Below are 24,479 nucleotides of genomic sequence, written 5' to 3' on the forward strand. Positions count from 1 at the left end.
TGGAGACCAGAGAGCAGGTTTCTGCTGTGTCTCAGTGCAGAAGAGCCTCGGTGACCCAGCAGCAGGGGAAAGGGCTGAGGGGGAAGACATAGCTGGGTGTGTGGACTTTTTGGGCAAGGCTCTGCACCTGTGTTTTCATGCGGTGTCTCTCTGTGGTGGAAAACAACAGGCTGATGAAGTGGGCTGTCTTCAGGGGGTGAGAGTGGAGACATGTCGTACTAACCCACGTGTCGCACCGCTCGGCGTGAAAACAACGCCGTGGTTTGGCACGGGTGTTTCAGGGGCAGGCAGCAAGCTCCCCACAGCCTGCGGGGAGCGGCAGCTGGTAAACGAGGGGCTGACGTGGAGCAAGAGTCTAAAAATGCTTCTGCAGCCGCCGACCCTGGCTAGGGGCGAGGGGCCTGACCAGTGAGGACGGCTCCTTTCCTGCCGGTGTTGCCCCCTGCTCTCCCGCCCGCCTGCTCCCAGCTGCAGAGCGGCTGCCTCCAGCCCGTGCCTGAGCCACTGTCTGTCCAAATGACATCTGCAGGCATCAGGTCTTCACTCCTTGTTCTGGCTGCGATACCGCACTGCCAGAGAGGAAGGGGAAGAGTGTTGGCCCAGGGCTTTGACAGCCGCTCGGCAGCTTCTTTCATCCTCCAGCCAGCCTGCGCTGTCATACAGCACCTCTCCCTGTCTCTTCTGACACCAGAAAACCCGAACTCTGCTCCTCGTGCCTCCCCACCCCCAGATTTACACATTGCTATTTCCCTCTTCTGCTGTTTCCCTGTTACAGAACTGGAACACGAATGAATAGTAGGAAGCAGTGAATGAACTGCACGCTGGCTCGCATCTCTGCATGCAGCCTGCTGCTCCGCTCCGGGTAATCCCACCCCGGTGCCGAGGATCCCACAAAAACCATCAAATACAGGACATGCATGGACCTGATACGCTTGGGTGATTTTCACCTTAACGCCCGGGGTCTGTTGCTTCCTAGCTGGTCATGTCTACATCTTTTTCCTCATTTATCCACAGACCTGGGAACTTACTTCCAAGCCTCTGATGTCTCCTCTTTTGCTCATTATATTATTCAGACTAAAGTAGCCTCCCAGGCAGGAGCTCACTGCTGGTCATGCTGGCCATGAGGAGCAGGTAGAGATTAGTCAAAAGCCCAAGTTCAGCGATGGGTGAATATGTTGGGAGGTTAGAGTTCGGGCTCCCGATGGGGTGTGTGGTCATGGTGAAGGCTGCTCCTTGCCTGCTGTTGGCCTTTTTGGAGCTGGATGGTTCAGCCGAGTCAGGGGTCGTGTAGGTTGCATCTGGCAGGGTAAGAAAGCGATGCTGGAAGCAGGTTTTTGCCATCCTATTTACAAAATCCTGCTGTCCTGGAGCTGGAAGGAACCAAGCAGCAGGAAACTGTTCCTTCGCTGGCAGCCTCCAGCCTCCTTCAGCTCACACCCAGCCCCGAAGCTTGCTTTCCTAGCTTCTCCCCAGGACCACTGCCAGGGCACGACCAACGCTTCGCTCAGCACAGCTGTTGCTTTCTTACCATCTCCTCTTCCTGCTTCTCTGATCTCTATGCAAATCTTCACACAAACAGGAGCCAGCAAAGCTCCATCCGAGCCTCGCAGGTATCTTTTGCTTTGAGTAGCGCCATGCCACAGCGTTTAATGTGGAGGGCCTCTATTAGATTAATTGTGCCTTTTCAGACCAGAGCCCTTCCAGTCTCCGACGATTATCGTAACTGAAAGATAGCGATGAATGGGGTTTTACTGGGATTGTGTCTGGCTGTTAAGTTTTTTAATAGGAAAAGGAAAGAGAGAAAAAGATGAGAAAGAGGAGAGGAGAAGAAAGGAAAAAGAAAAGAAAACCATCCTCTCTGGTGTTGGAGAACTTTCCCAAAGTCTTCACTGCGGCTAGGACTCTACCCCGAGCACTCTCTCTCAAGTATTATGTTTAAACAGCAGCCGTTTGCATTCAGGGAGCCAAATCCAGGCTTTGTTTGTGTCACTGCAGGAGCAAATGCTGGCAAATCACCTTCGGACAGAGCTCGTCCTTTATCGACACGTCGTTTTTACGGACCTGCGTTGCCAGCGGGCTCTCCCCGTTAGTTTTTGGCACTTGTCGGGGGCTTCGTCGCCCAGGAGGGGCGGTCGGTGTGCGACCCCCGTGCCCACCCCGGGGGCTGCCAGCCGGGGGGTCCGGGGGGCTCCCACGCTCCGGCGCCGGTCGGGCACTGCGAGGGGAGGCGGGGGCGGGCGCTGCTCCTCCGGGATACCCCGCACCACTCCCTAAATCGGCGGAACCCCTGCGGGGGGGGGCGTTCAGGCAGCAGGGGTGCGGCTGCATCCCGGGGAGGGGGCAGCCCCCCCGGGAGCAGGGTTGGGACCGCAGCGCCCCGGGAGCCAGGAGTGGGACTCGCAGCCCCCCAGCTCGGCCCCGGGAGCAGAGGGGGGTCCGCAGCCCCGGGAGCAGGAGGGGACCGCAGACCCCAGGAGCAGAGGCGGGTCCGCAGCCCCCGAGGCAGGATTGGGGTCCGCAGCCCCCCGGGAGCACAGAGGGGATCGCAGTTCCCCGGAGCAGAGGGGGGTCCGCAGCACCCCGGGAGGAGAGGGGAGTCCGCAGCCCCCGGGGCAGGACTGGGGTCCGCATCCCCCGGAGCAGATCGGGGTCCGCAGCCCCCGGGGCAGGACTGGGGTCCGCATCCCCCGGCCCGGGGCTGAGCCGGCGCCCCGGCGGGGCGGGCAGGCGCTGCAGCCGGCGCTCCCCTCCCTGCCTCCTCCGTGCCTCCTCCCTCCCTCCTTCCCTCCCTCCGCCTCTCCCCTCCTCTCGCTTCCCCCCCCGTCCCGATTGTGCAATCGGGAGCGGCGGGGCCGGCGGCACCGCCCGGAGCCCGGCACCGGGGGGAGGGAGGCAGGGAGGGAGGCAGGGAGGGAGGGAGGCTCCCGGTCCCGGTCCCGGTCCCGGCTCCCGCCCGCGCCTCCCGGGGCCGCCGCGCCGAGGATGCGGCAGCCGCCGGGCACCGGCACCGGCACCGCGGGGCTGTAGCCGCCCGCCCGCGGCCCCGGACCCCATGGGATGTGCCCGCCGTCGCCTGGGTGGTGAGTACCCCTCGGCTTTGTGTGTATGTGTGTCCCCTCCGCCCCAAAGCCGAGCGGACCTGCTTCTTTTTCTCCGCCGCTGATCAGCACCAGATTTTCCACCTCTTTTCCTCTCCCTTCCATTCTCCCCCCGGGTGATTGATGGCCGGGAGGATGAGAATATTGCCACGGGCAGAAATCAGTTGCAGATGAGGCGGACTTCGGGGGATCTGCTGTGCAATCGTTAAACTATTTCCACCGCCGCTTTAGCTCAAATAAAATAAAAGAATAGGATATGGGGAGCCGCGCTCTGTCGGTTGCACATCTGCGGTACAGAGTCCTTCCCATCTATTTCGGGTTCCGAACAAAAGTGCAGAGGAAAGGACGGGAACGTTGAGCCTGTCCATTAACCGCCGCGCCAGAGGACGTGTAGTCGTCCGGCTGTCAGAAAGGACGGAAATTTTCCCGATGGAGAGGCAGTAAACTTTTGTTACTTGAAAAGTTTGCTCTGGGGATGAACTTATATCCGTGTATCCTGCAAATAGTTTTTGTGCTTGCTGGAATATCACAAAGGCTTTTATCCGATAGAGCTCTACCTGTTTCTTGAGTCGTAACATAGTATTTCAGTTTGTCTAAGTATTTGCGGCAATTCTTATTTGTTATATCCAATAATCTCTGCCTTTATGCGCAGTGGGGGTTCCTTTTTTCCTCTGAGAGATGTTCTGGGGAGAGGGCACGTTTTAGCTCATTTTCAGGCTGTATTAAAGTTGATCCGGACAATCCCTTATTGCCTACTAACGCTTCTCTTACGAGGGCACTCTTACAAGAAACTTATGCTCTGCTCCGCAATCTAACTTTTACATATAAGATTAACCCCGTTGAATTAAAAATTCAGCCCATTTGAAGTGTTTGTGGAGTCGGGGCACCACAGCTTTGCCATGCGGGGGGTTTTGGGGAAAAATCTGCGCCCTAGTGAAATGAGTGGGGAAAGATCCTTGCGGTATGGCGAGGCCCAGATTTTTCCCTTGTATTTTTAGCCTAAGAATACCCTCTTTGCAATGTCCAACCAGCCAAAAATCAGCTGTATACAACGGGCACTTTTGCTTTTCAAAGGCAGTCTCCCATCTCGAAAAAGGCAGCTCGCCTCAAATTTGCAAACCGCAGGATGGGAAATGGAATTTGCCTTCAGTGTAAAAATCCCAAGTGTTTGCAAACAGCCCTGAGAAGAATCCGGGCTCTTGGCTTGACCTCCCTGTGCTGAATTCCAGCTTGGGGTGGTTGCGGTCTTGCAAAGAGGGCAAACGAGCAAAGGCTTCCTGAGCGCCCGGTCCTCTTTCCGGAGTGAGGAAAATGGTCAAGCTGGAGGGTGCTCAGGAAGTGCAGGATCGGGCCCCAAGCCAAAGTGCTTTTTCAAGTGGCCGTGAAGACCTGCCCGTATTGGAGTAACTTTGCTCGCGGCGGGTGTTGGCATTGCCCGGGTCGTGCAAAGCTGGTACGGTCGTGGGAAACCTGCCCGAGAAGCAGAGTAAACTCCTCGGCAGTTATTCCTCCCCAGGCTCTGCGCTGTTCCCAGTAAAGTGTTAGCAATACCTCTGCTGGCTCCCGTATCGTCGCTGCAGGGCCGGCAGAGCCGGGGACTTGCTCCGTCCGAGGGCCTTGCTCTGCTCTTTTTCTTTTTTTTCGAAGTCTGGTGGAAAAAAAAAAAACCTCCTCCGTAGTCACCCAGGCTCGGAGATCCCCCGCAATAAAGCAAGGACCGGAGTGCCGGCGGGTCCAGCATGGCTTAGGGCAGAGAAACTTCTGAGTTGCTCAGATCAGGCTCTTAAAATCTGAGCAGCTGATAAAATCATCCTTTTGGGGGAGGACTGGAGTGGGAATGAGGGGTGGTCTGCCCTCTGCGCCGCCCGCTAGCTCCGGCAGGAGCTGCGCTTGCTGTTTCCCAGATCTTTGTTTCTCGCACAGTGCTGTTTAGGGAGGGAGTGATGGGGGGCAGTGGGGGCTGGGGCTTTCCTGGGTGTAAATTAGCTCCAATGGTGGGAATGGAGCAACCCAACGCTCCTTTCTACCAGTTGTGGAGCTGGGCTGGGCCACTACCCCCATTCCAGCCAAGACTTCAGTCCTTTGGAGTTGAGCTTTGGAAATGGTGTCAGGATTGGGCCCTCGCTTTGGTCACTCTCTCTGATGTGGCTTAAGCCTCCTCCTCCTCCGGTAGGTCTGGTAGCTTCTCTGAGCTCTCGGATGGCTTGTCCAGAGAGGGGAAGGGACTGGCATTTGTTTCACAGTTTGATTTCGCAGTGGTTACCGGGCCCAATCCTGCAGTTTTAAGAGAGACTGTCTAAATGTCAACTGCGAGGTCAGCCCTCGGCACGTCTGGTAGCAATTGAAAATCCCAACTGGGCTGTTACGTTACCCCCGAAAGCCTCTGGCCCCGCAGTGCCACGTGTTTTTATCCTCCGGTTTTGGAGATATTGCAGTCAGTGCCATGGGTGAATAACACAGACGTTGGGTTTTGTGTTGTGAAAACTGAGAGGGCTGGTGCGGCGTAAAGTGGAGATTAAAAAAGAGGGTGAAACAGCGCTCGAGTCAACTGGGTTTCTGCTGTTGTGGCCAGGATATGGCCCAAACGGGTGTAAAGGGAGAGGGAAACAGCAGGAAGGGTCCTGAACCATCGCTGAAAGATCCACAGCTTCAGCCACAAGCCCCTTTCTCCTTCCCTCTTTCCACCTCTTGCTCCAGCAGCTGGGAACCTGATCCTGCAAGCGCAACCCCGCTGCGTAGGACAGGGCTCGATGTTTTTTTTTTAATGCAAGTTTGGTAATGAATGACCAATAATGAATGAGCAAGCCGAAAGCCAGCGTGGTCGGCGCTTGCGACAACTCCCATCTCCGACTGCAGGATGGCCTTATGCGGCGTGTGTGCTAAATTAAAAAAATAATAATCCTGGTGGCCACTATGTACTAGAACTGGTTTTATCTGGTTCCAGTTATGCTTGTTTTGAGTAAGATGAGCGGTGCCAGATTCTGATCTCATTTGCACCAGTGGAGTCATTCGGGGGAGCTGGTCCCAGTTTACCTCACTCTAAGTGAAAGCAGAACTGGGCCTGCTGGGAGAAGCGCTCCCCGGGGAAATCGCTGGTGCCTGCGTGCAAATCAAACACGGGTAAAAGTGAACGACTCTTGGGACCCTTCCCGGAGGCGGTGCGGATTTTACCGCCGTCCCCGTAAAAGCTGTTCACCGAAAAAGGAGGGGAGAGGCTGTAGCTTCGGTTGCAAGGGGAACCGGCGTGACTGTGCACTGCAGAGCGAGCCAGGTGCTTTGGGGAGACGCCGTCGGCGAGCGATAGTGGTCAGGCCCTCGGTTAGTGACACTGTGGTGGAGGAAAAGCCAACCCCTTTCCACGCTGGGTGGGAAACTGCTGCTTGCAGGGATCAGGGACAGCTTTAGGGAGAGCAGCCCGGCTGGAGGGCGGCAGGCGCTGTTACTGCGTGGGATTTTCAAAGGGGTTTGGATTCACGGGCCACATTTGGGCACCTGCGGTCATCCTGCGTGGCCAAAGCTCCAGCCGATACCCTCCGCCAGGCTGACAGTGCTGCCCGTGCCGGGTGGCTGTGCCGGCTCTGCGGCAGCGAGCGCGTGGGACGGCTGTGTGGGAAACACCAGCTCCAGGGGAAACGCGGGAGGGAGCCTCGCCTCGCTCAGGTCCAGACATGCGAGCAAGGCCTCTGGCTGAAACGCTGCTAACAGCTGTGTTTGAAAGTGCCTATTTCTCGTATTATCCGCAGTGCACTCGGATACGACCTACCGCTGGGGACTGTTCTAGCCAAAGCATGTTGCAGGCTCGTCCTTCCTTGCGCAGGGTCTCAAGCAGAGCCCGTTCACCCTCCCTTTCCCCAAATCGCCGAGGCACCCCGCTCCCACTGCTCCCCAAAACTGCCGGCTGCTGGAGGCTGGTGCCAGGCTTGATTTCCAGGTGCCCAAAACAGCTGATCCTTGCTCCCATCCCGTTTGCCCTGCTGCTCTTAGGGGCTGCAGAGCCCCACATTTTGAGCAGGTGCTTGAAGAAGAGAGGGAGTGGAGGGTAGCATGGGGCCAGGATATATTCCTGTGCTTTAGGATGATGCATTTTCCTGGCTGTGGATTGTTCTTAATGCTGAAGAAATTGAGCAATTGAAATAAAGTACCAGAAACTGTTTATATTACTCTTGCCTCCTCCACAGGCCATTAGTGTGTCCCTTTTCCAGCAGAGCTCCTTTAGGACCCCATTCTAAGCCTCTCTAAGCCCATAGGTAGCTTTCCAATGACTTTTGTAGGTAAAGGAGCTTGGATTTTTTTTCCAGCTGCAAAAAACGAGTTTCTCAAGTGCTCAGTGCATGGTTGAGGAGCCAGATTTAAAATCCCAATGTACCAAAGTCTTTTGAAATTCTGGCCAGAGTGGGGAGGGGAGAGGGCTTTAAAAAGGCTGCACTGCTTTTCTCTCTTTCTGCTTTATTTCTGTGAATCACCCAACCATGCTTGAGTGGAAATTAATATGTTACGGAAAGGGAAGCTCTAGCATCTCCTGCTTTTGAAAGGAGCAGAGGCGGCCAGATCCACGGTGAGAAATGACCCAGCTTTTGCTCCATTATCAAAAAGATTTTAGGATTGATTCTCATGCGTGTTAAATATCAAACGTCTTCCTGTGGTAGTTCCCTTTTTATTTTTTTGCAATTTCTTCCCAGATTTTGCAGCTCAGCGAAGCAAGACTGAAACTCTCAGCTCAGAAGAGACTTCTGTGTTCAGCTGAGCACTCCTCTGTCTTGCTGTCCTGAAGAATTACCTCTAGACGTGTTCAGCACATAGTTCTCCTCCCTCTCGCCTGGCGATATTGTCGTGACATCGACCCGGTTAATGTGGGCTACTGCAGGCGCAACAGCAGAGTCCCCGAAAGAATGGTGTGCTTTGTATTTTTTGCAACCAAATTGAAAAATGTGAAGTTTTAGATGAATGCAAATTTCAAAAAAGGGGGAAGTATGGAATGAGGACAAGTACTGAATAAAATCAGTTGGTTTTTGTTTTTTTTTAAGAACACAGTGACTTTTCAGGTTTTCAGAGTTTAGATTTAAACTTTGCCTGCTAATACTGCTGGCTTATAATATTTCTTGTTCCATGTAAGCAAATATTATTTGAGGTGATATTCCTAAGAGGCAGTTCCCTGTAGTATTCAGAAGTCACTGTACAGACAAAATCCTGTGTCTGAGGAGCCCCAGGCCCTGGATCTTTCTGGGACAGGTACACGTTTCTTTCCAAAGAAAGATCAGACGCCTACCGTGGCTTTGCCTCCTTTTAGGTGCCTAAATAATCAGTTGCCTCTTAGTGTTTACAGCTACCTGCAAGAGAGATGGCTCCTGGCCACCCCCACGCACAGGAGAGCTTTCTCTTCCGCAGGCAGCGGCCCCGCTTGCCCTACAGCACCGTGTCCTTGCACGACTCCCCCACCGCCCGGCGATGCCCCAGCCTGACTCCCGCCTGCCCCACAGCGCCGCATCGCGTGGGGCACGGGCTGTTGGCAGCCATCCCTCCCCTCCCGCCCTGGGCAGCCTCTTCCCTCGAAGGAAGTCTGGCGCTCCAAATACCTCCCTGTGCTTTCCCGCTCTCTCTGCACCCGCCAGCTCGCTCGCCATACGGCCGCTCCCCTGTCTCTGGTCTTACAAGCAGGGAAACTGAGGCACGGAGCAGAGTGCTCAGCACCATGTCTTTGGGGCCCCCTTTTCTCCTGGCACCGCCGTGCAGCAGCTTTTCTCCGCAAAACGGCACAAATAACTAGTTGAACACAAAGGCAGGACCTGGTACTGCTGTGGTCCGCGTCTGACACCAACTTGGGATTGCTCCTGGCAGCCTGGCGTGGTGTAGCCTGAGAGCCAGGCTGGGTGGGAAGGCGGCTCCGTCGGGCAGGACAGCGTGTGTCCAGGGAGGCAGGAGAGGAAGGTGGAGGTCCCAGCTCTGACCCAGACCAGGAGCTGAAACCTTCGTCTTGTCCATCTCACTGAGGTCTCGTGCGTCTCACGTAAGGACTTGGATCACTGAGTTAGGCCTTGAGGTAAGGCCCTTGCCCAGCTTCATACCCCATTTGACTTAGCTACAGTGTGGAGCTGACACTATTTCTGCGCTGGATTCACAGGCTTTGAGCCTTGGCTAAGCAATGTTTGTAAAGCTTAGGGGCTTCTTGTCTCTCAGAACCTGGGATGCTGCGTGTGTGGCCATGAGCACAATATACCTGTGTCTGTGTTTTTATGTGTTTGGCAAAATTGCAAGATCCTGGAAAAGAAAAATACCTATAAATATATTAAACTACGTATGAAATGTTCCCCATGTCCACCTGCAGGCTTGTCTTGTATTATGGCATAAACTTCCCGCTGGAAAAAGAGGGTAAAACTGATTAGATCTTTTTTATTTTCCTCCAGAAGTGTTTGGTTTCCAAAAGGCAGGGAACAGCTGTGGGCTGGATGGTGGGAACGTGGCCTCCGAGGTAATTCCCGTTATTGTCCTCCAGCCGATGTAATGATGTAGATTTTCCCAGCTGGTTCCAGGTGTTGGCGGGGACTGTCCCGCTTTGGGACTCCTGCGAGTCCCCGGGGCTGCTGGGATGGAAGGAAGGAGCTCTTCTAGGTGACACGAAACATCTGAGCCTGCTACCACCAGATCTCAAAACTGGGCTCATGGGAGGCTCAGCCATCGGCAGGACTCCTGCCAGGCTCTCCGGGCCCCGAAGGGATGCTGAGCTGGTGCAGCTGAGATCCATCAGCCTTGGACATTTTGCCCCTCAGCTCCTCGGGCATGGGGACAGGCTGGAAGAGGGCTCCGGGGCCGCTCACCACAAGGCTGCAGCTGTGCGTGCGCTGAGAAGTTGTTTGTCTCCGGAGTCCGGGATGTGCCAGGCTCAAGGGCTGAGTCATTTGATTTCTCAAATGTGTGCTGGAGGGATGGCGGAGGAAGCTGCCATGCAGTTCCCTGCAGGGGGAGAGGGGGAAGACCCTCACGGGCTGACGGGTCTGCCGGAACTGAGCTGAACTTTCTGCTTGAAAAGCTTTGACTAGCAGGGAAAAAAAAAAAGAGTGCCCCGGTGCGGAGAAGAGAAAGAAGCCCCTGTGCGCGGGGAAGTGCTTGCCCCCGCCGGCAGGCCAGGGCCGGGGTCAGCGCCGGGGAGCACACACTTGTTCCTTTAGGGGCTGCAACGTGTAATTTAGCTTGTCACGGAGGAATGTGCTCAATGCCTTTATTTAATCGGGAGTTTGCAAACCTGCTCGGGTGCCTTGTCTTCCTTTTTCCCTCCCCTTCCCAGCCGGGGGGGAGAAGGAACACGGTGCTTTTGTCTCCGACCCTGTGGCTGCTGTCAGATGAATGGTTTTAGTGGCAGCTCTGTTCGCATGACTGGTTTGAACTATGCCAGCGAACATGCCGCGGTTGCGAGCAGGCTGTTTCCAGCCCCAGCTCCCTCCCAAACTCAGCTGCATCAGATGTTTTCCTAGGCGCTGGCATAAACCTTGTTACTTACTAGAAATGTGGCCCTGCGGGTTCCAGGGCTTTCTTGGGAGCAGGAAAACACTACGTGGATGTGGCTTGTTCAAGGCTCAGAATCAGTGGGGGTAGCAGTGCTCGGCCCCCACAGTGCCCCAAAGAACGGGGTAATGCTGCAACTGCTCCAGCTCTGGAGAGGAACCGGGTTCCCCTGCTCACCGCTGCTCCTCTGCAAGGCGGACCAGCGGCCGCGCTGCTAGGGGCCCTGGTTACGAGACAGGCCTGCTCAGGAAAGGAGAGGGCTTAAGCATATGTTTAAGTGCTTTCTTGAATCCAGGCCAGGTCCTGTGCTTTAGCAGAGCACAACCTCACTCATCTTCCTCTCGGTATCAGAGTGAGACAGGAGCCCAGATGCTCGGAGATGATCCTTCATGCCTCTGGCAACGGGTCTGCTCTGACCAGCGCTGCAGAAACACCTCTCTATTGAGCACCTCCCTCCAGGAAAAAAAAAGGTCCCAGGGAAGCAGGGCTGTCAGCGCAGACAGAAGTGTTTGCCTCTCTGCCGCTGGGTAGAGATGCATAGAAACCTGGAGAAAAACCAGCCACCACCTTCCTTTGGAAAGAAGGAAATTGCTCTGTAATCGGGCATGTGGAAGTGAACTTCTGTGCTGACTCCAGAGGAATTTCGGCTGTTCCCTGGGGGTTGTGATTGCTGTTTGGGTCACATCCCAGCTCTGATCTCGGACTTGCCTTTGGGAGTGGGATTCCTCAGCACGGAGCTGCTGGCATTTGAGGAATGAGTGATGCTCGTTTCAGAAAACCAAGCAAACCAAGCATGTGTGTGTGTGTGTGTGTGCAGCTTAGCCGCGTCCTTCTCAGCAGAAATGGCAGAATTTCCCCACTGAAATGGAAGAAAAATTCAGGGAGCAGAAGTAAGCCCTAAGAGTTGTTGTCAGGACAAATGTATTTAACCACACCGCTCTCATTGATGGCAGTGCACGTTCAGGGGCTAAAAACCCTCTGCTTGTCTCAAAGCAAGACCTACAGCCCCTGCTTTGTGCGGGTGTTCTCACTGGGGCCCGTAGGACTCACGGGAACCAGTGCTGGGAGGTTTGGGAAGCCAGAGCTATAAAGGTGTTGCTGCGTTACACCATTATGGTTCCTGTATCACCAGGAAATAAGAAAATTTAGCAGAGACCCCACCTGGTTCCTCCAGAGATTGTGAGGCCAGGGAATGGGGATGTCCTTTTCTGGCTGCCTTGGGATGGAGGATGGGGAACCGTGTCTCTTGATTCAGATCCAGGAGGTCGGGCTCAGTGGAGGCGCAACAGGGCAAAACCCTCTGCCCCCTAACGCCCTGCGGATATCCGAGCTGGCGCTGTGAGAGGCGCTTCGTAGGCCTCCTCACTTAGATAAGCATGGTGGTCCTCCAGCCGAGGATGTGTCGGTGGAGCCTGTGCAGATAGACTGAGCAGCCCGGGGAACGCCCAGCTGGGGGTCCCCAGCGCAGAGCTGCCTCTGACACCGGCGTCTGATAAACATTTTTCCTCTCCTTCCCCGGCAAGCATGAGAGGGCCAGGCCCAGGAGCCATGGGAATCAACAGGAGTCTTTCCAGTGTGGGCTTTGGATCTTCGTCTGGATAAATAAATAGAAGGAAATAACAAATAACATGGTTCTAACAAATATTTTAGAAAGTGTAAATGTCTGCCTTTCGCTATGATTCCATCCAAACACCACAAAGGAAAAAATTTCCCTCCTTCTGTGATCTTTTTCCATCTGCCTTTCCCCAGTGATTGGGAGTGTTAATGCAGGCACCTTGGCTCAAGAGTCCAGCACAAGGAAACCCTGCGTGGGATTTCTCTGGGGGTGGTAAGTAACCTTCTTGCCGACCACCTTCGCGAGCGAGGCTTGTGCTTGGTGTTAAAAGGACCCCCCTTGCCTGCAGACTGAGTTCCCGACCTCAGAGTAACCGTTTGCTGAATTGGAGCGGCTCTATAAAAATAAATGCCGTATCGGTCATTTCTGTGGGTTTCTTGCCTCTGAATTGAGGTTTCCTCGGCTCCCTGCTTGCTGCTGCCTTGCAGCGACACCTGCTGCGCACTCCTAGGAGGAGAGTGGTTTTCGTTCCCGAGAAAGCGGTCCCTTTTCCCTAGGAAGGCTTGCAGCAAGGCCAGCTTTGGCTTTTAAGGTGGGAGCAAAGGAAGTGGGGAAGTCTGTTCCTTCCTCAACCAAAACCACTTGTGCCGTCCGTGACTTCTCCAACCCGTTCTGAAACAAAACCCCAATACTTTTGTTTTGCAAACTTCTCCCAGCCCAGCTCTGGGTGGGAAATGATGAAAAGCCTGCTGTTGCTCCTGGCACACAGCTCAGGAGAAGTAATGCAGGTGTCTGCCTGCCCCCCAGCTGGTTTTGCACCAGGAAGCAGCGGTTCAGCACGTCCCACTCCCCATGCGGTGTTTTGGGGAGCCTCCCTGGCCACGGAGGGAGATGTCAGTACCAACGCACTGGGAGGACATACCTGCGCTTGTCGCAGCCAAGAGCTGCCGTGGGGTTGGAGAAATGGGCCGACTTGTCTGTTTTCTTTCCTGCTAACGCTTTCCTCTCTGTCTCCAGTTGTAGGATTTTGGCAGAGCTGGCCATGATGTTACGGTTCGTGGTCGGTGCCCTCTTCCCAGCGCTGCTCCTGGCTGCACCGCCACCCATAAACAAGCTTGCCCTCTTCCCGGACAAGAGTGCTTGGTGCGAGGCGAAGAACATCACCCAGATCGTGGGGCACAGCGGCTGCGAGTCCAAGTCCATCCAGAACAGGTACGGATCCGCCCTCGGTGCCGAGCTGGATGCAGCTGATTTCCATTTGCAGGTGGCACCGGAGTGGCTTTGGGCACTGTCACTCGCACAAGAAGCCAGGCACAATGTCCTGCCTCTGCCTGGCTCCCTTCCCTCTGCCTCAGTGGAAGGTCAGATCTCCTGCCTTTGCTGGGAAGCAGGCACCTCCCCGGAGGCCTCATCCCGCCTGTTGTCTTTGCAGGGCCTGTCTGGGACAGTGTTTCAGCTACAGCGTCCCCAACACCTTCCCGCAGTCCACAGAGTCCCTGGTTCACTGCGACTCCTGCATGCCAGCCCAGTCCATGTGGGAAATCGTGAGTATCCCTGCCTGCTCCACGGTTCTTTCTGCGGGGCCTCGCGCAGGGGCTCCCAGCTCTGCTCTGCCACCACATCAGGGCAAGTCGTTCTCCTTCCCTGGGGTTTCCCCACTCGTGGTTCCCTTTCGGGGTGTCTCTCAGGTGACCGTACCCTGTCTGGAGATGCCTGGGTGGAAGGGGCTGCTGGAAGCAACGTGATTGCTGTGATGAACGATGCGTTTATCACTGTTTGCAGAAGCATCCCCCATCAGTCCCTGCATTATTCATCCCTGTGCTCATCCCACCTGCCTGTTCTCTTCACCGCTCCCTTTGTCACCTCCTCCCACTTGGGAGTTTTTGCCTTCGCTGGCCAGAAGTGCTTCCCACAGCCCATCTGCCAGTCACCCTCAGACCGCACAGTTTCGTGCCACCGTTGATCCTGGCATAAAGTGGCCATAAGCCCTACCTCCGAGGCAAGCCTAGGCACCCATGGAGCTGGGTTCAGCTCTCCGATTTGCTTTCAACTCGGATGTTTGGGCAGATGGTTTAGTCCAAACCATCCGAGATGCTCAGCAACGTGTCCTGTGGGTGGCCTTTGCAGTTACCACCGGTATTTCTGTGCCAGCAGTGCCTGGGAGCAGTGCCCCGCTTGAGTCGGTGCGTTTTCCCCGGGTCTCTGCAGCTTGTGACCTTGCGAGACATTCCCAGAGAGCTCTTGCCTTGCAGACTGACCGCGGAGGTTTGTCTGTATGGGCAGTGAGCCATCGGTTCTGGCTTAAAATACCTCAGCTCCGCAGGGCACGGGGCAGGTGAGAGCGCCTGCAGCAGGCTGGCCATCCAGGCGTGGAGCCTGCGTGCTCACTCGCTGCATCCTCCTCCTTCTACCCAGGTGACGCTGGACTGTCCAGGCAACGACGAGATCCCCAGGGTTGACAAGCTGGTGGAGAAGATACTTCACTGTAGCTGCCAGGCTTGCGGGAAGGAGCCGAGCCACGAGGGAGCCCTGTTCAACGTCTACCTGAATGCGGAGGAGAACATGCCCGCTGAAGGTCCCAGCCCCCATCACTACACCCACCACCAACAGGAGGTGGAAGAATCCCCTGCCTCCAGCCACCACCACCACGAGGAGGAGGGCGACGAGTGACCTGGCCCTTGCGGACTGTCCTTGCAGCCGGCGGCGCGGGCAGGGGGTGTGTGCGAGGGAAAGGGCCGGGTTTGGGGAGGGAGGGGGGTGGTGGAGTCTTTCCTGTCTAATAGGTACCCTCACGCTTTGCTCTCCACGACACCCCGGGGCGGGAGGAACGTTTTGAGGCACAAGCTGAGGGGCAGACGTGGGGCTGGAGCTGCAGGGCAAGAGGGGAGGGCTCGGGGTTTTCTGATACAAAACTACTTGCACATAATAGTAATAATATATTGAGAGGAGCAGGAACCCGGACGAGAGGGTTTTGGCTGAGAGCGAGAGCTGAGCTGGGCTCCCCGGGGGCTCTCTGCAGGCTGCTGGACCTGCTGTGGAGCCTTTGCTGAGTCCTTCTGGGTTTTTCTCTTGTAAACAGCTCATACCTGGGGTGGAGGAAGAAGGGATGCAGCCTCTCTGCAGTCCCACAAGAGATGCACATCTCTCCTGGGGTGTGCGGGATCAGCGGCACCCCTTCTTCCTCCAATCTGCCCTGTCTGCCGAGGGACCCGTGGGCTCGGCGTGGCTGCGCTGTTCCTCCTGGCACCCGCCGGACCTTAATGCAGCCCCAAGCCCCGTGTATGGGGTAGCTGGTGGGGAGTGCTTTACCCCAGGATGTGCCTCTGGGGCTGCGTGCCTGAGGGTGCTGGGAGCCGTGGTGCTGAGAGCCCTGGCCTCGCCGGTCCTCGCGGCCACCATGCAGCTCCCTGGGGACGAGGGAGCTGGGTCATGCCGTGGGCGCTGGGGTTTTGCGATTTGTGGCCCGTGGGAAGGCCAAGAGCAGGCTCGTGCTGGGGCGCTCTGGGTGGGAGCCGGCCCCTCTCCCCCCTCTCCCTGCTGCACTTTAACGGTGGTGGAGGGAGAAGGGGGACGAGTGCCAGCATGCCGATGTACCTTTGCGGGAGACTGCTCGTGCAGGGCTGCGGAGGCTCGGGGTGGGGGGACGGCCCCGGGCCCCTCCTGCTACCCCTTTCTCTGTTGTATAAAGCTGGTTTCTTTGGCGCTGTCCTGACAAGAGCTTCCAGAGCTTGTAATCGACGCCTCCCCCTCCTTTTTACAAGTTGTGGGTTTGTTTTTTTTTTCCCTTAAATAAATTAGTTCTGACTTCCATTTCTTAGCGCTCTGATGCCTGTCTGGTTTTTGGCAGAGGGCTCCTCAGTGCTGACGGGGGAGAGGCCGTTTACACCAGGACACCCGGCGGGACAACGGCACAGGAGGGTACAGGGCACGGGAGAGCGATGGTTCCCTTTAGCTTTCTGCAACGTTCAGTTTGGGAGGAGGAGGGAGAGCCGCTAAAAGGAGAACCGGCCCCAGATGCTCAGCATATGGGCTGCACGTGGACACGGGGAGCCGGCGCGTCGGCTGGCGCCCAGGCGTGGTTGCACTCGAGGGCCCTTGTTGGGGCGGCCTGGAGGTTTAAGGGCTGTTGGTCCCACTTGTGTGGGAAGTGCGTGGGGTCTCTGCGGGATCATACGATCTTTACCGGCTCTGTTACCACTAGGTGACACTCTTGATCCAGCGCGTTTCATGGCATCCAGATGTTCATGGCCTCCAGGAGTGCCTCTGGAGTGGAGGAAGGCGAGCTTGGACACGGACATGGAGATCCCTTCGTGTGTGAGGAGGGGACCCAAGCGCCTTGGCTGAAAACCCATGGGCTCTTTGCAAGGGTGTTTGGATCAAGCGTTCCCTGGGCAGGGCAGAGTGTGCCCTCGCAAACCTCCGGTCCCGCTGCTGCCCGGCTCACCCAGCCTGGCTGTGCCCTCAGAAACGCTCAGATGACGCTCCCTTGCCTGAGCCTGACCCTGGGGCAGGACCCCTCTGCTCCCAGCCGGGCAGGAGGCCGTGCCGTGCAAGCAGCCAGCTCTCACTGCCCCTCTCTTGGAGCCCCAGGCTCCGGGGGCTCCGTGCGAGTTCCAAGAGCGGCTCTCGGGTGGTGAAGCCGGAGAGCGTTTGCGTGAAGGCAGGAATTGCTACAACGAAGGGGATGGACTGAAAAGGAAGGACCCTGGCAGGGGTGGAGGTATCCTGTGCATTAAGATAATGTTTTTAGGCCGCGAAGTGTCTTTCCAAGGAAGGGGGCTTTACCGGAGAGCCAGGAAAAGGTGGAGAAACGCGTGCTGTTGCTGACCACCACCACGTGGCCCCTTTACTGGTGCGCAGTGAAAACAGGAGCTGGGTTTAGCAGGGGGACTGTTCCTGTAAACTCCAGGAGCTGCAGTTTGGGGTGTTGGGAGCAGGATGTCTCCACCTCCTTTCGACACAACCTGAGCTTCAGTGGAGGCAGGCAGCAGAGGGCTGCTTCGCAGATGAAAACGCAGATCTTTCAAAGGCAGCCAGCCAGGCTCCAGCTGAAGCCTGCCCCAAGGAGCCAGCCCAGCTGAAGGAAGGAAAGAGGTCCTGAGAGTACTCTGCACTACTAGAGGCCACTGTGTTAAGCCCTGGGCTGCCTGGATGTCCTCGCCGAGGTCTCTCAGCCTTCCAGTTTTACTCACTCCATCTCACCAGCCCTTTTTTTTGCTGTGTTGACACTTGGGTGGCTGTTGACAACCTGGTTTTGCTTTCCCCGCCAGCGGTACTGGAGAGCAGAGCTGGTGGAAACCATGATCTCCTGCAGATGTGTCCAGAAACACAGCACAGGGGAGAGAGCACAAACAGGCCAGCAGAGCTGCCGGAGCGGAGAAGCTTTTGCAGGGGCAATGGTAGGATTTGGACCTCATTTTAAGGCAGTTTTTTTTTTAAACACATTTTGCTATGATCGATTCAGATTCACTTCCCCAGCAAACACATCCAAACCAAGCATACGAAACCTCCCACGTACCGAAGTGCGGAGGGGACAATCCTGATCCGATCTCCTCCTCTACAGCAAAAGCTCTGGAGATAAACTGAGATGCTCCTAAGGTCAGGGCGCAGCAAGGCTGAGAAGGAAGGCTTTGCACCGTGCCATGACTTCCTCGCCGAGCACTAGTGTGGACCCAGCTGGGATAAATCTGTGCCGCTGCATCCATTTATCCCAGCTGGGGAGGGTTTTCTTGCTCGTTCCCAGCACAGATGGGACGAGGAAGTGAGGGTTTCCTGGTACAAGCGCTTTTCTAAAGAAACCTCCTGCTGCGATCAGAGCCTCGCGTGTGTGCGCGCTGCCCTGGGATGCCTGCCAGGACGGAGCGACGCAGAGGTGGCCCGGGAGGTTCGGCTGGGAGCATCCGAGGAGAGGGTCCTGGGGAAGCAGTGGGAGGGCAGATGCCGTGCACGAGCTCCCAGGAGAGCTTGGCCTGGTACGAGCGACGGCAGCCCTTTCCCTGTGAACAGCTTTCGAGAGGCACGGAGATCCTGGGGGGCTGCATGGGGGCTGCGTCCAGGCGCAGCGGTGAGCTCTGCTTTGCATCTCCCCTGCCCCTCGCTCACAGGTGGTTCCCAGGCCCGAATTGCCCATTCAGCCACTAGGAAAAGCATGACAAAATTGTTGAAAAGGTGATCAGAAAAGTAGATCTTGGTGAAGAGACAAATTTCTGTTCCGGGCCGGGCGGCTGGGCAGCCCTGCAGGGGGATGGGGCTGGCGGGGCAGGCAGCGAGCACAGCCGGTGCTCGTCACACATCTGCAGCAGCACCCTCCCCGGGGAAGCGTGTTAACAAAAGCTTTGGCAGCAGCACGGGGAGGAAAGGGCAGTGCCTGGCCCTGTGACCGCAGGGGTAGGCGCCAGGGCCACAACAGGGACACACAGTTTGCGCTGGGGTCGGCGCCCTCGGCCCTCGTCTCCCCCGGACAGCATTTGCAGCCATTTGTTGGAAGGAAAAAAAACCCTTTTGTCATCTGGGTAATTAAAAAACCCAGATCAGTCCCTGCCAAGCACCCCGAGGTACTGGCCCTGAAGCGTGCAGGTGGTAGCGTGGGACACCTGACAGATTCAGAAGCGTCTTCTGAGCTAGAAGGGCTGAAGAAGCCAGCAGGACCCGCTACGGCCTCTGACACCTCACCTCCCGCTTGCCAGAGGGCAAGTTGCCGCGGTTCCATCCGGGGTCTCCCCTGCGAAGGCAGGGACCGGGGCTGCACCGAGGTGGCCCGGGTAACCCCGCAGCAGAGGGGCAAGACCACCATCTATCCCGCCGCGGATGCAGCCTTTTCCCTTGGCTTCCACTCACACCCTCCATCCCTGGCTACAGCTCACTGGAAAATGAGCCAGCAAGTCCTTTCCATGCCTCCGGCTGCTCTTTGAGCAGGCAGCTGTGGGCTATTGCGTGCAGGTTTTGTTGCTTTTTATTCAGCTTTGCAAAATTTTGCTTTTTACCGACTGGCGTGGAGGACGGAGCCTCGCGCGGCGCTGCCGGCCGGGCTTAGGCGCAGGCCTGCCGGCCCATGGGTCGCTGCCCACCGGCCAGGCGAGCGTGGGGTCGCCGGCATTGGCAGAGGCGGCCAGTGGAGGGGAGGCAGAGCGTGGTGCTGGCGGCCTCTTTAAGGCAGAAAAGGGAACTCTCTGGCTGCCACTTTGTGGAGTTTCGACCAAATCCCTGTTTTCATTAGCATTTCATTTCATCTCCTCCTCTCCCCCCCCAGCCCCACCTCCTCCGAATCAGCATTTCTGCATCCTTTTCTGTGCATCACAGAGCAGCAGGTAAAACTCCGGCTGGCACCTGCACACACGCGCACCCGCGCTCACACACGCGCACCCCTGCACGCCGGACGCACCTCTGCCGGGGGAGAGGCACCTTCCCACGCTCCTGCGTGTTGCATCTTCCTCCTCACAGGCGAGTTTGGCTCGGAGCATCCCCGTGCTCGCCTCAGGGCTGCTCTGCTTCGCCTTGCTGGCTCTGGCTGCAGCAGCAGCAGAGCTCAGGCACGGAGCTACTCGGTGGGGCCCTGCTGCCCCAGGGGACGGAGCTCTGCAGGCAGCCAAGCCTGGCTGAGCCTCAGGGATCCGGAGCATCCCCAGCATCTGCAACGTCCTGGCATCCAGAGCATTCCCAGCATCCAGGGTATCCTCGGTCCAGAGCACCCCTGGCATCTGGAGCATCCTGGGATCCAGAGCATCCCCAGCATCTGAAGTATTCTGGAGTCCTGAGCATCCCAGCATCAAGAGCGTCCTGAGCGTCCTGAGGTCCAGTTTATTCCTGGTCCAGCACATCCAGAGCGTCCCCGGCACCTCAAGCATCCCTGGCATCTGGAGCATCCCGGTGTCTGGAGCATCCCCAGCATCCAGAAGCAGCGTCCAGGGACATCCCAGCGCAGGAGGATTTGCAGGGACAAGGAAATGCCTGGCTGTGAGTAACGGGGAGCGGAACCTTGCTGCTGCTGCTCAGCTCCTGGGAAGCTCACTCTGCCCTGGTTGCCAGTGAAGAGGGAGAGCGGGGGGAGAGAGGGAGAGGAGGAGGAGAGGAGAAAGGACAGACACAGAGCAGAGAGAGCAAGCTGGTGCTTCTCCCCCTGGAGTTGGCTCCGGCAATGATCACCTAGCGCACGTCACAGCCGGAGAAGGTCCCCCCAGCTCCAGAGCCATCCCTGCCACCCGGCTCCTCATGGAGGGCGATGTGGGGGCCCCCAATGCCAGCGTGCTGGGGGAGCGCTCGCTGCTGGTGGGGAGCAGCTGGGTGGCCGCTTTCCTCTGCTTCATCATCCTGCTGACCACGGCGGGGAACTTCCTTCTCATCCTCCTCATTGTCACCCAGCGCTCCCTCCGCAACACCTCCAACTACTTCCTGGTGTCCCTCTTCATGTCCGACCTCATGGTGGGGCTGGTGGTCATGCCCCCGGCCATGCTCAACCAGCTCTACGGCCGCTGGGTGCTGCGGGGCGACTTCTGCTCCCTCTGGTACTCCTTCGACGTCATGTGCTGCAGCGCCTCCATCCTCAACCTCTGCGTCATCAGCCTGGACCGTTACCTGCTCATCATCTCCCCCCTCAAATACAAGCTGCGGATGACCTCCTGCAGAGCCCTCTGGCTCATCCTGGCCACCTGGACCTTGGCTGCGCTGGCCTCCTTCCTGCCCATCAAGATGGGTTGGCACGAGCTGGACTTCGAGGTCCGGTCAGCAAACGTCACCTTGCAGGGGGACGAGGACCAGTGCCGGCTGCTGGTCAGTTTGCCCTACGCCTTGGTGGCCTCCTGCCTGACTTTCTTCCTCCCGTCTGCCGCCATCTCCTTCACCTACTGCCGCATCCTCCTGGCAGCCCGGAAGCAAGCGGTGCAGGTGGCTTCCCTCGCCTCCAACATGGCCAGTGCCGCCACCGCCGAGACCACGCCGCAGGTAAGGTGGCCGCAGGGGCACGGGTGGGGTGCCTGGGGTGTTCCTGCCGTCGGGACGGCCTCGGGGCCGGGGCCGGCAAAGGGCTTTGGCCACCAGACTGCAGGGAGGGAGATTTTGGGTAACATCCACCCCCGCGATGGGAGGACGGCTGCTCCACGGTGTCCTTGGAGGTGCCCCGTGTCGTGTCCCAGCGATGGTGTGCTTTTTTGGCTGCTCGGGAGCACAGAAACAGCATGAGCAGAAGCAGAGAAATAAATTAAGATACAGGGAAAAATGCTCAGCAGCGCAAAATAAATGCCGTTTTGCCCCCCTCTTGGCTGGCATCATCCCAGAGGGTTTTAATCTTATCTGACTTTCCACTCATAAATCTTGGCCATGGTGGGCGTGACACATATGGGGGAGACGGATTTTAAATAACAGCAAATACCAAATTCTGGAGAGCACCTCATTTGGAAGAGCCAGCTTCTATTTTTTGTTACCTGCTCGATAACGGGAACCCCAAAGAACCTCCGCCCTCGGCTGCTGGTTCAACCAGTGGGTGTGGTTTTATAACCAAAATGTGGCTGCGCTTGTTTGTATTTCTCTGGGAGAAGGTAAATGCCACTAAATCAAACATCTTTAATTCCCCATACTAGGCTTTACTGACCTCATATCCTACAGGGAAACAACAAACTTAATTGCCTTTAAATACCTTGATTTAGTTTGTTGTTCTCTCTCTTTGAAGAAAGGAGCCAGGACGCCCTGACCCGGCCAGCTCTCCCACACATGATAAGATGCACCAGCCTTTCCAAAGGAAAATGAGAATCAAAGAATAAACAGGCAATATCATAAAGCGTTTAATTTCCCCCCTGCCCAGGTGCCGGGTTTTTGGACTCTACAAACGCAACCTGCCGCAACCCGGCGGCCCCGCGCAGGCGCTTGGCTCTGCCGCGGAAAACCTACGTCCGCCCACCGCATCTCAGCAGAGACCAGTGTCCCGGCAGGTCCCCACGAGCCCCGAGTCGGCTTGGGGTGAGCTGAAAACAAGGCGTCAGCCAGGGAACCCTCGCATTTCAGCTTTTTAACCAGATTTTTGTTCTCTTTTTGGGTGGGAAGCTGAGTGGCAATGGGGCCTTACTTAATTATGGCAGAGGGCTGAGAGAATAACTTTGGCTACAAGAGGGGAGAGAGGACTGAGCTAGTTACGGTGTTTGTAGGCTGAAATGTTTGACGTCCTGCTTTTAAAAATGCCATTAGTTTGCTGCTCTAATCAGCAGCTAGAGCCGCCTCTTTCGGGCATGCTTTATCCCCACCAAAACATTGACTAAGTTACATTCGTCTATAAAAGAAGCATTTTAATGAGAAAGCCTCTATTTTACAGTTAAAAAAACCCCAACTCTCAACGTTGTGGGTTTCTATTGCCTCCTCTTCCTGACTTACGGCTCAGGGACTGCGGTGCGTACCATCCTCCTGCCCCCTGTGAGAAGGGAAATAACGGCAGGGTTTCTGCGGGATTTGCAGCACCAAACGCCACTTTTCTTGGGCAGGAGGCTGGTGCCGGTGCTGGCGGCTCCAGCCCGGGGAGAAGCGCTCTCTCACCACCCCGTCTCCTGCTGCAGGCTCCCCGCGCCCCGAGCCAGCCCACGGCCGGCAGCGAGAGCAGGAGGTTCGCCAACAAGCACAGCAAGAAGGCGCTGAAGGCCAGCCTGACGCTGGGCATTCTCCTGGGCATGTTCTTCGTGGCTTGGCTCCCCTTCTTCGTCACCAATGTGACGCAGGTAAGCACGTGTGGGGGTTTTTATGTTGGGTTTTCAAAAGCTTTTCACGTTGAATCCAGCTGGGTTGGGTCTCAGATGTCTGCAGGTCTTGCTGGAAAGCCTCTGGGACCAAAGATGCAATTTCTCCAGGGAGTAACAGCAAGGAGAAACCCTTCCAAAGAGTTTTGGAGGGTTCCTTCAAAAGGAAAACGTTGGCATGGCTGGGAAACTGCTCTGGATCGGGGCTGAGGTGGGAGACACCGCTAACCCTTGCCATGTCTCCCCGCCAGGCAGTCTGCAGCTGCGTCCCGGCCAGCTTCTTCGACGTGCTCACCTGGCTCGGGTACTGCAACAGCACCATGAACCCCATCATCTACCCGCTCTTCATGAGAGACTTCAAGAGGGCCATGGGCAAATACCTGCCCTGCTGCCGGCGCTCGGGGGAGCCCCGTCCCAGCGCCATCTCCCTCTCCATGAGGAACTCCAACAGCGGACCTCGCGCCGCCACCTCCCTCAAGAACGTCCTCACTTTGCAGGCTGAGACCGACTCGGTTGACTCCGGGGCACTGGGGAATGAACACGGCCTGCTGCCGGCCATCGACGGCTCCCCGGCTCTCCCGGGCCCTGCCACCCACTTGGTCAACCTTTTCGCCACAGAGCCCCCAGAGGCAGAGCTGCAGCACAAGCAGCTCAGCAACCCTGTGGCCTGAGCGAGGGTGTCCGTGGGGCTACAGCCGTGGGGAGATGCCGACGGGGGGGTTACGGACCTCTGCGTGCTGGGGAGGATCCCCCAGCACAGCGCAAACTCTCCGGAGGGCTGGTTTGCCACGCGACGTCTCCCTGCCCATGCGTTGCTGCTCGATGCCCTCTTCAAATGCAATGTGCATCTCCCCGGAGAAGACGTCGTCACCGAGCACTTCCGTGGGTAGGTTTAAACAGTGCAAAGCCACGTTTTACTGCTGAATTAATCTGCCTTGTTTCTCTCTCTTTCCATCCCTCCTTCGCTCACCGTCACCAATCCCTCACTCTTCTCCGAGGGCTGCTTCTCGTGGCCTTTTTCATCTCCCGTTAGTCTGAGCCTCGGACTCCAGTCCCTTCCGCCAGCCTGTGTCTGCCTAAACTTAAACCAAGGCTTGGTTTTCAGCTCCCACTCGCACAGCTTAGCAGATCACCTCTGTCTCACCAACTGCACCCCGAGGACCGGTGAAAACCACATCCCATGACTCACGGACAAGAGGTTCGGGGCTGCTTCAGGCCACAGAACATCACGTCTTCTTGGGGTTTAATTTCCTCGCCTGATTTGGGCTGTATCTGTCTCGGTTTCCTGTGAAAGCCGTGAGTTGCAACCCAGTGAAACCATCGTGTTTAATCATGAACAGCCAGCACTACGGGGGATTAAATTTGATGCAAAATGTTCAACGCTGCTCTTTGGATATTCAGCAAGGGTGTGGGTGTTCGCCTTGTTTGTGGCTCTGTGGGTATCCTGACAGTAGTAAGTGACGGAATGAGCTTCCCTTTAGATTTCATCCTACAGCTTCCTATTTTTGGCATATGACCATCACCCTTTGCTATGACAATCTGTCAATTTTTAGATGATGCAGTTAGAAAATATACTTTTTTTTTCCCCCCTTCAAATTAAGAATCTAAATGAATATT

General features: G+C 56.6%; 2 protein-coding genes across 3 annotated transcripts; both read left to right on the plus strand.

Moving 5' to 3' along the window:
- The first annotated feature begins 2,869 nt into the window (after positions 1 to 2,869).
- NBL1 (NBL1, DAN family BMP antagonist) lies at positions 2,870 to 15,960 on the plus strand. 2 transcript variants are annotated; one of them, XM_075113924.1, is made up of 5 exons: positions 2,870 to 3,080; positions 12,345 to 12,423; positions 13,168 to 13,362; positions 13,583 to 13,694; positions 14,566 to 15,960. In XM_075113924.1, the coding sequence occupies exons 1-5, from the start codon at positions 3,053 to 3,055 to the stop codon at positions 14,818 to 14,820; spliced, it is 669 nt and encodes a 222-aa protein (XP_074970025.1). In that variant the 5' UTR covers positions 2,870 to 3,052; the 3' UTR covers positions 14,821 to 15,960. The 2 variants fall into 2 exon arrangements, with proteins under 2 accessions (XP_074970025.1, XP_074970026.1); XM_075113925.1 differs by lacking the exon at positions 12,345 to 12,423 and having other exon boundaries at positions 2,922 to 3,080.
- Positions 15,961 to 19,009: 3,049 nt separating this feature from the next.
- HTR6 (5-hydroxytryptamine receptor 6) lies at positions 19,010 to 24,240 on the plus strand. The gene is made up of 3 exons (XM_075113916.1): positions 19,010 to 21,087; positions 22,686 to 22,844; positions 23,114 to 24,240. Exons 1-3 carry the CDS (start codon positions 20,359 to 20,361, stop codon positions 23,531 to 23,533), a joined length of 1,308 nt encoding a protein of 435 aa, XP_074970017.1. The 5' UTR covers positions 19,010 to 20,358; the 3' UTR covers positions 23,534 to 24,240.
- The last annotated feature ends 239 nt before the right edge of the window (positions 24,241 to 24,479 follow it).

Source organism: Phalacrocorax aristotelis, chromosome 19 (genome assembly GCF_949628215.1).
Source record: "Phalacrocorax aristotelis chromosome 19, bGulAri2.1, whole genome shotgun sequence".
Lineage (NCBI taxonomy): Eukaryota > Metazoa > Chordata > Aves > Suliformes > Phalacrocoracidae > Phalacrocorax > Phalacrocorax aristotelis.

Excerpts from the sequence above, each read along its gene's own strand:
- NBL1 (XM_075113924.1), top strand. The coding sequence starts at position 3,053 with ATGGGATGTGCCCGCCGTCGCCTGGGTG. Across the intron at positions 3,081-12,344 it reads TGCCCGCCGTCGCCTGGGTG|TGATTGGGAGTGTTAATGCA; the intron begins GTGAGTACCCCT and ends GCCTTTCCCCAG. Across the intron at positions 13,695-14,565 it reads CCCAGTCCATGTGGGAAATC|GTGACGCTGGACTGTCCAGG; the intron begins GTGAGTATCCCT and ends CCTTCTACCCAG.
- HTR6 (XM_075113916.1), top strand. The coding sequence starts at position 20,359 with ATGGAGGGCGATGTGGGGGCCCCCAATGCCAGCGTGCTGGGGGAGCGC. Across the intron at positions 21,088-22,685 it reads CCGCCGAGACCACGCCGCAG|GCTCCCCGCGCCCCGAGCCA; the intron begins GTAAGGTGGCCG and ends CTCCTGCTGCAG. Across the intron at positions 22,845-23,113 it reads TCGTCACCAATGTGACGCAG|GCAGTCTGCAGCTGCGTCCC; the intron begins GTAAGCACGTGT and ends TCTCCCCGCCAG.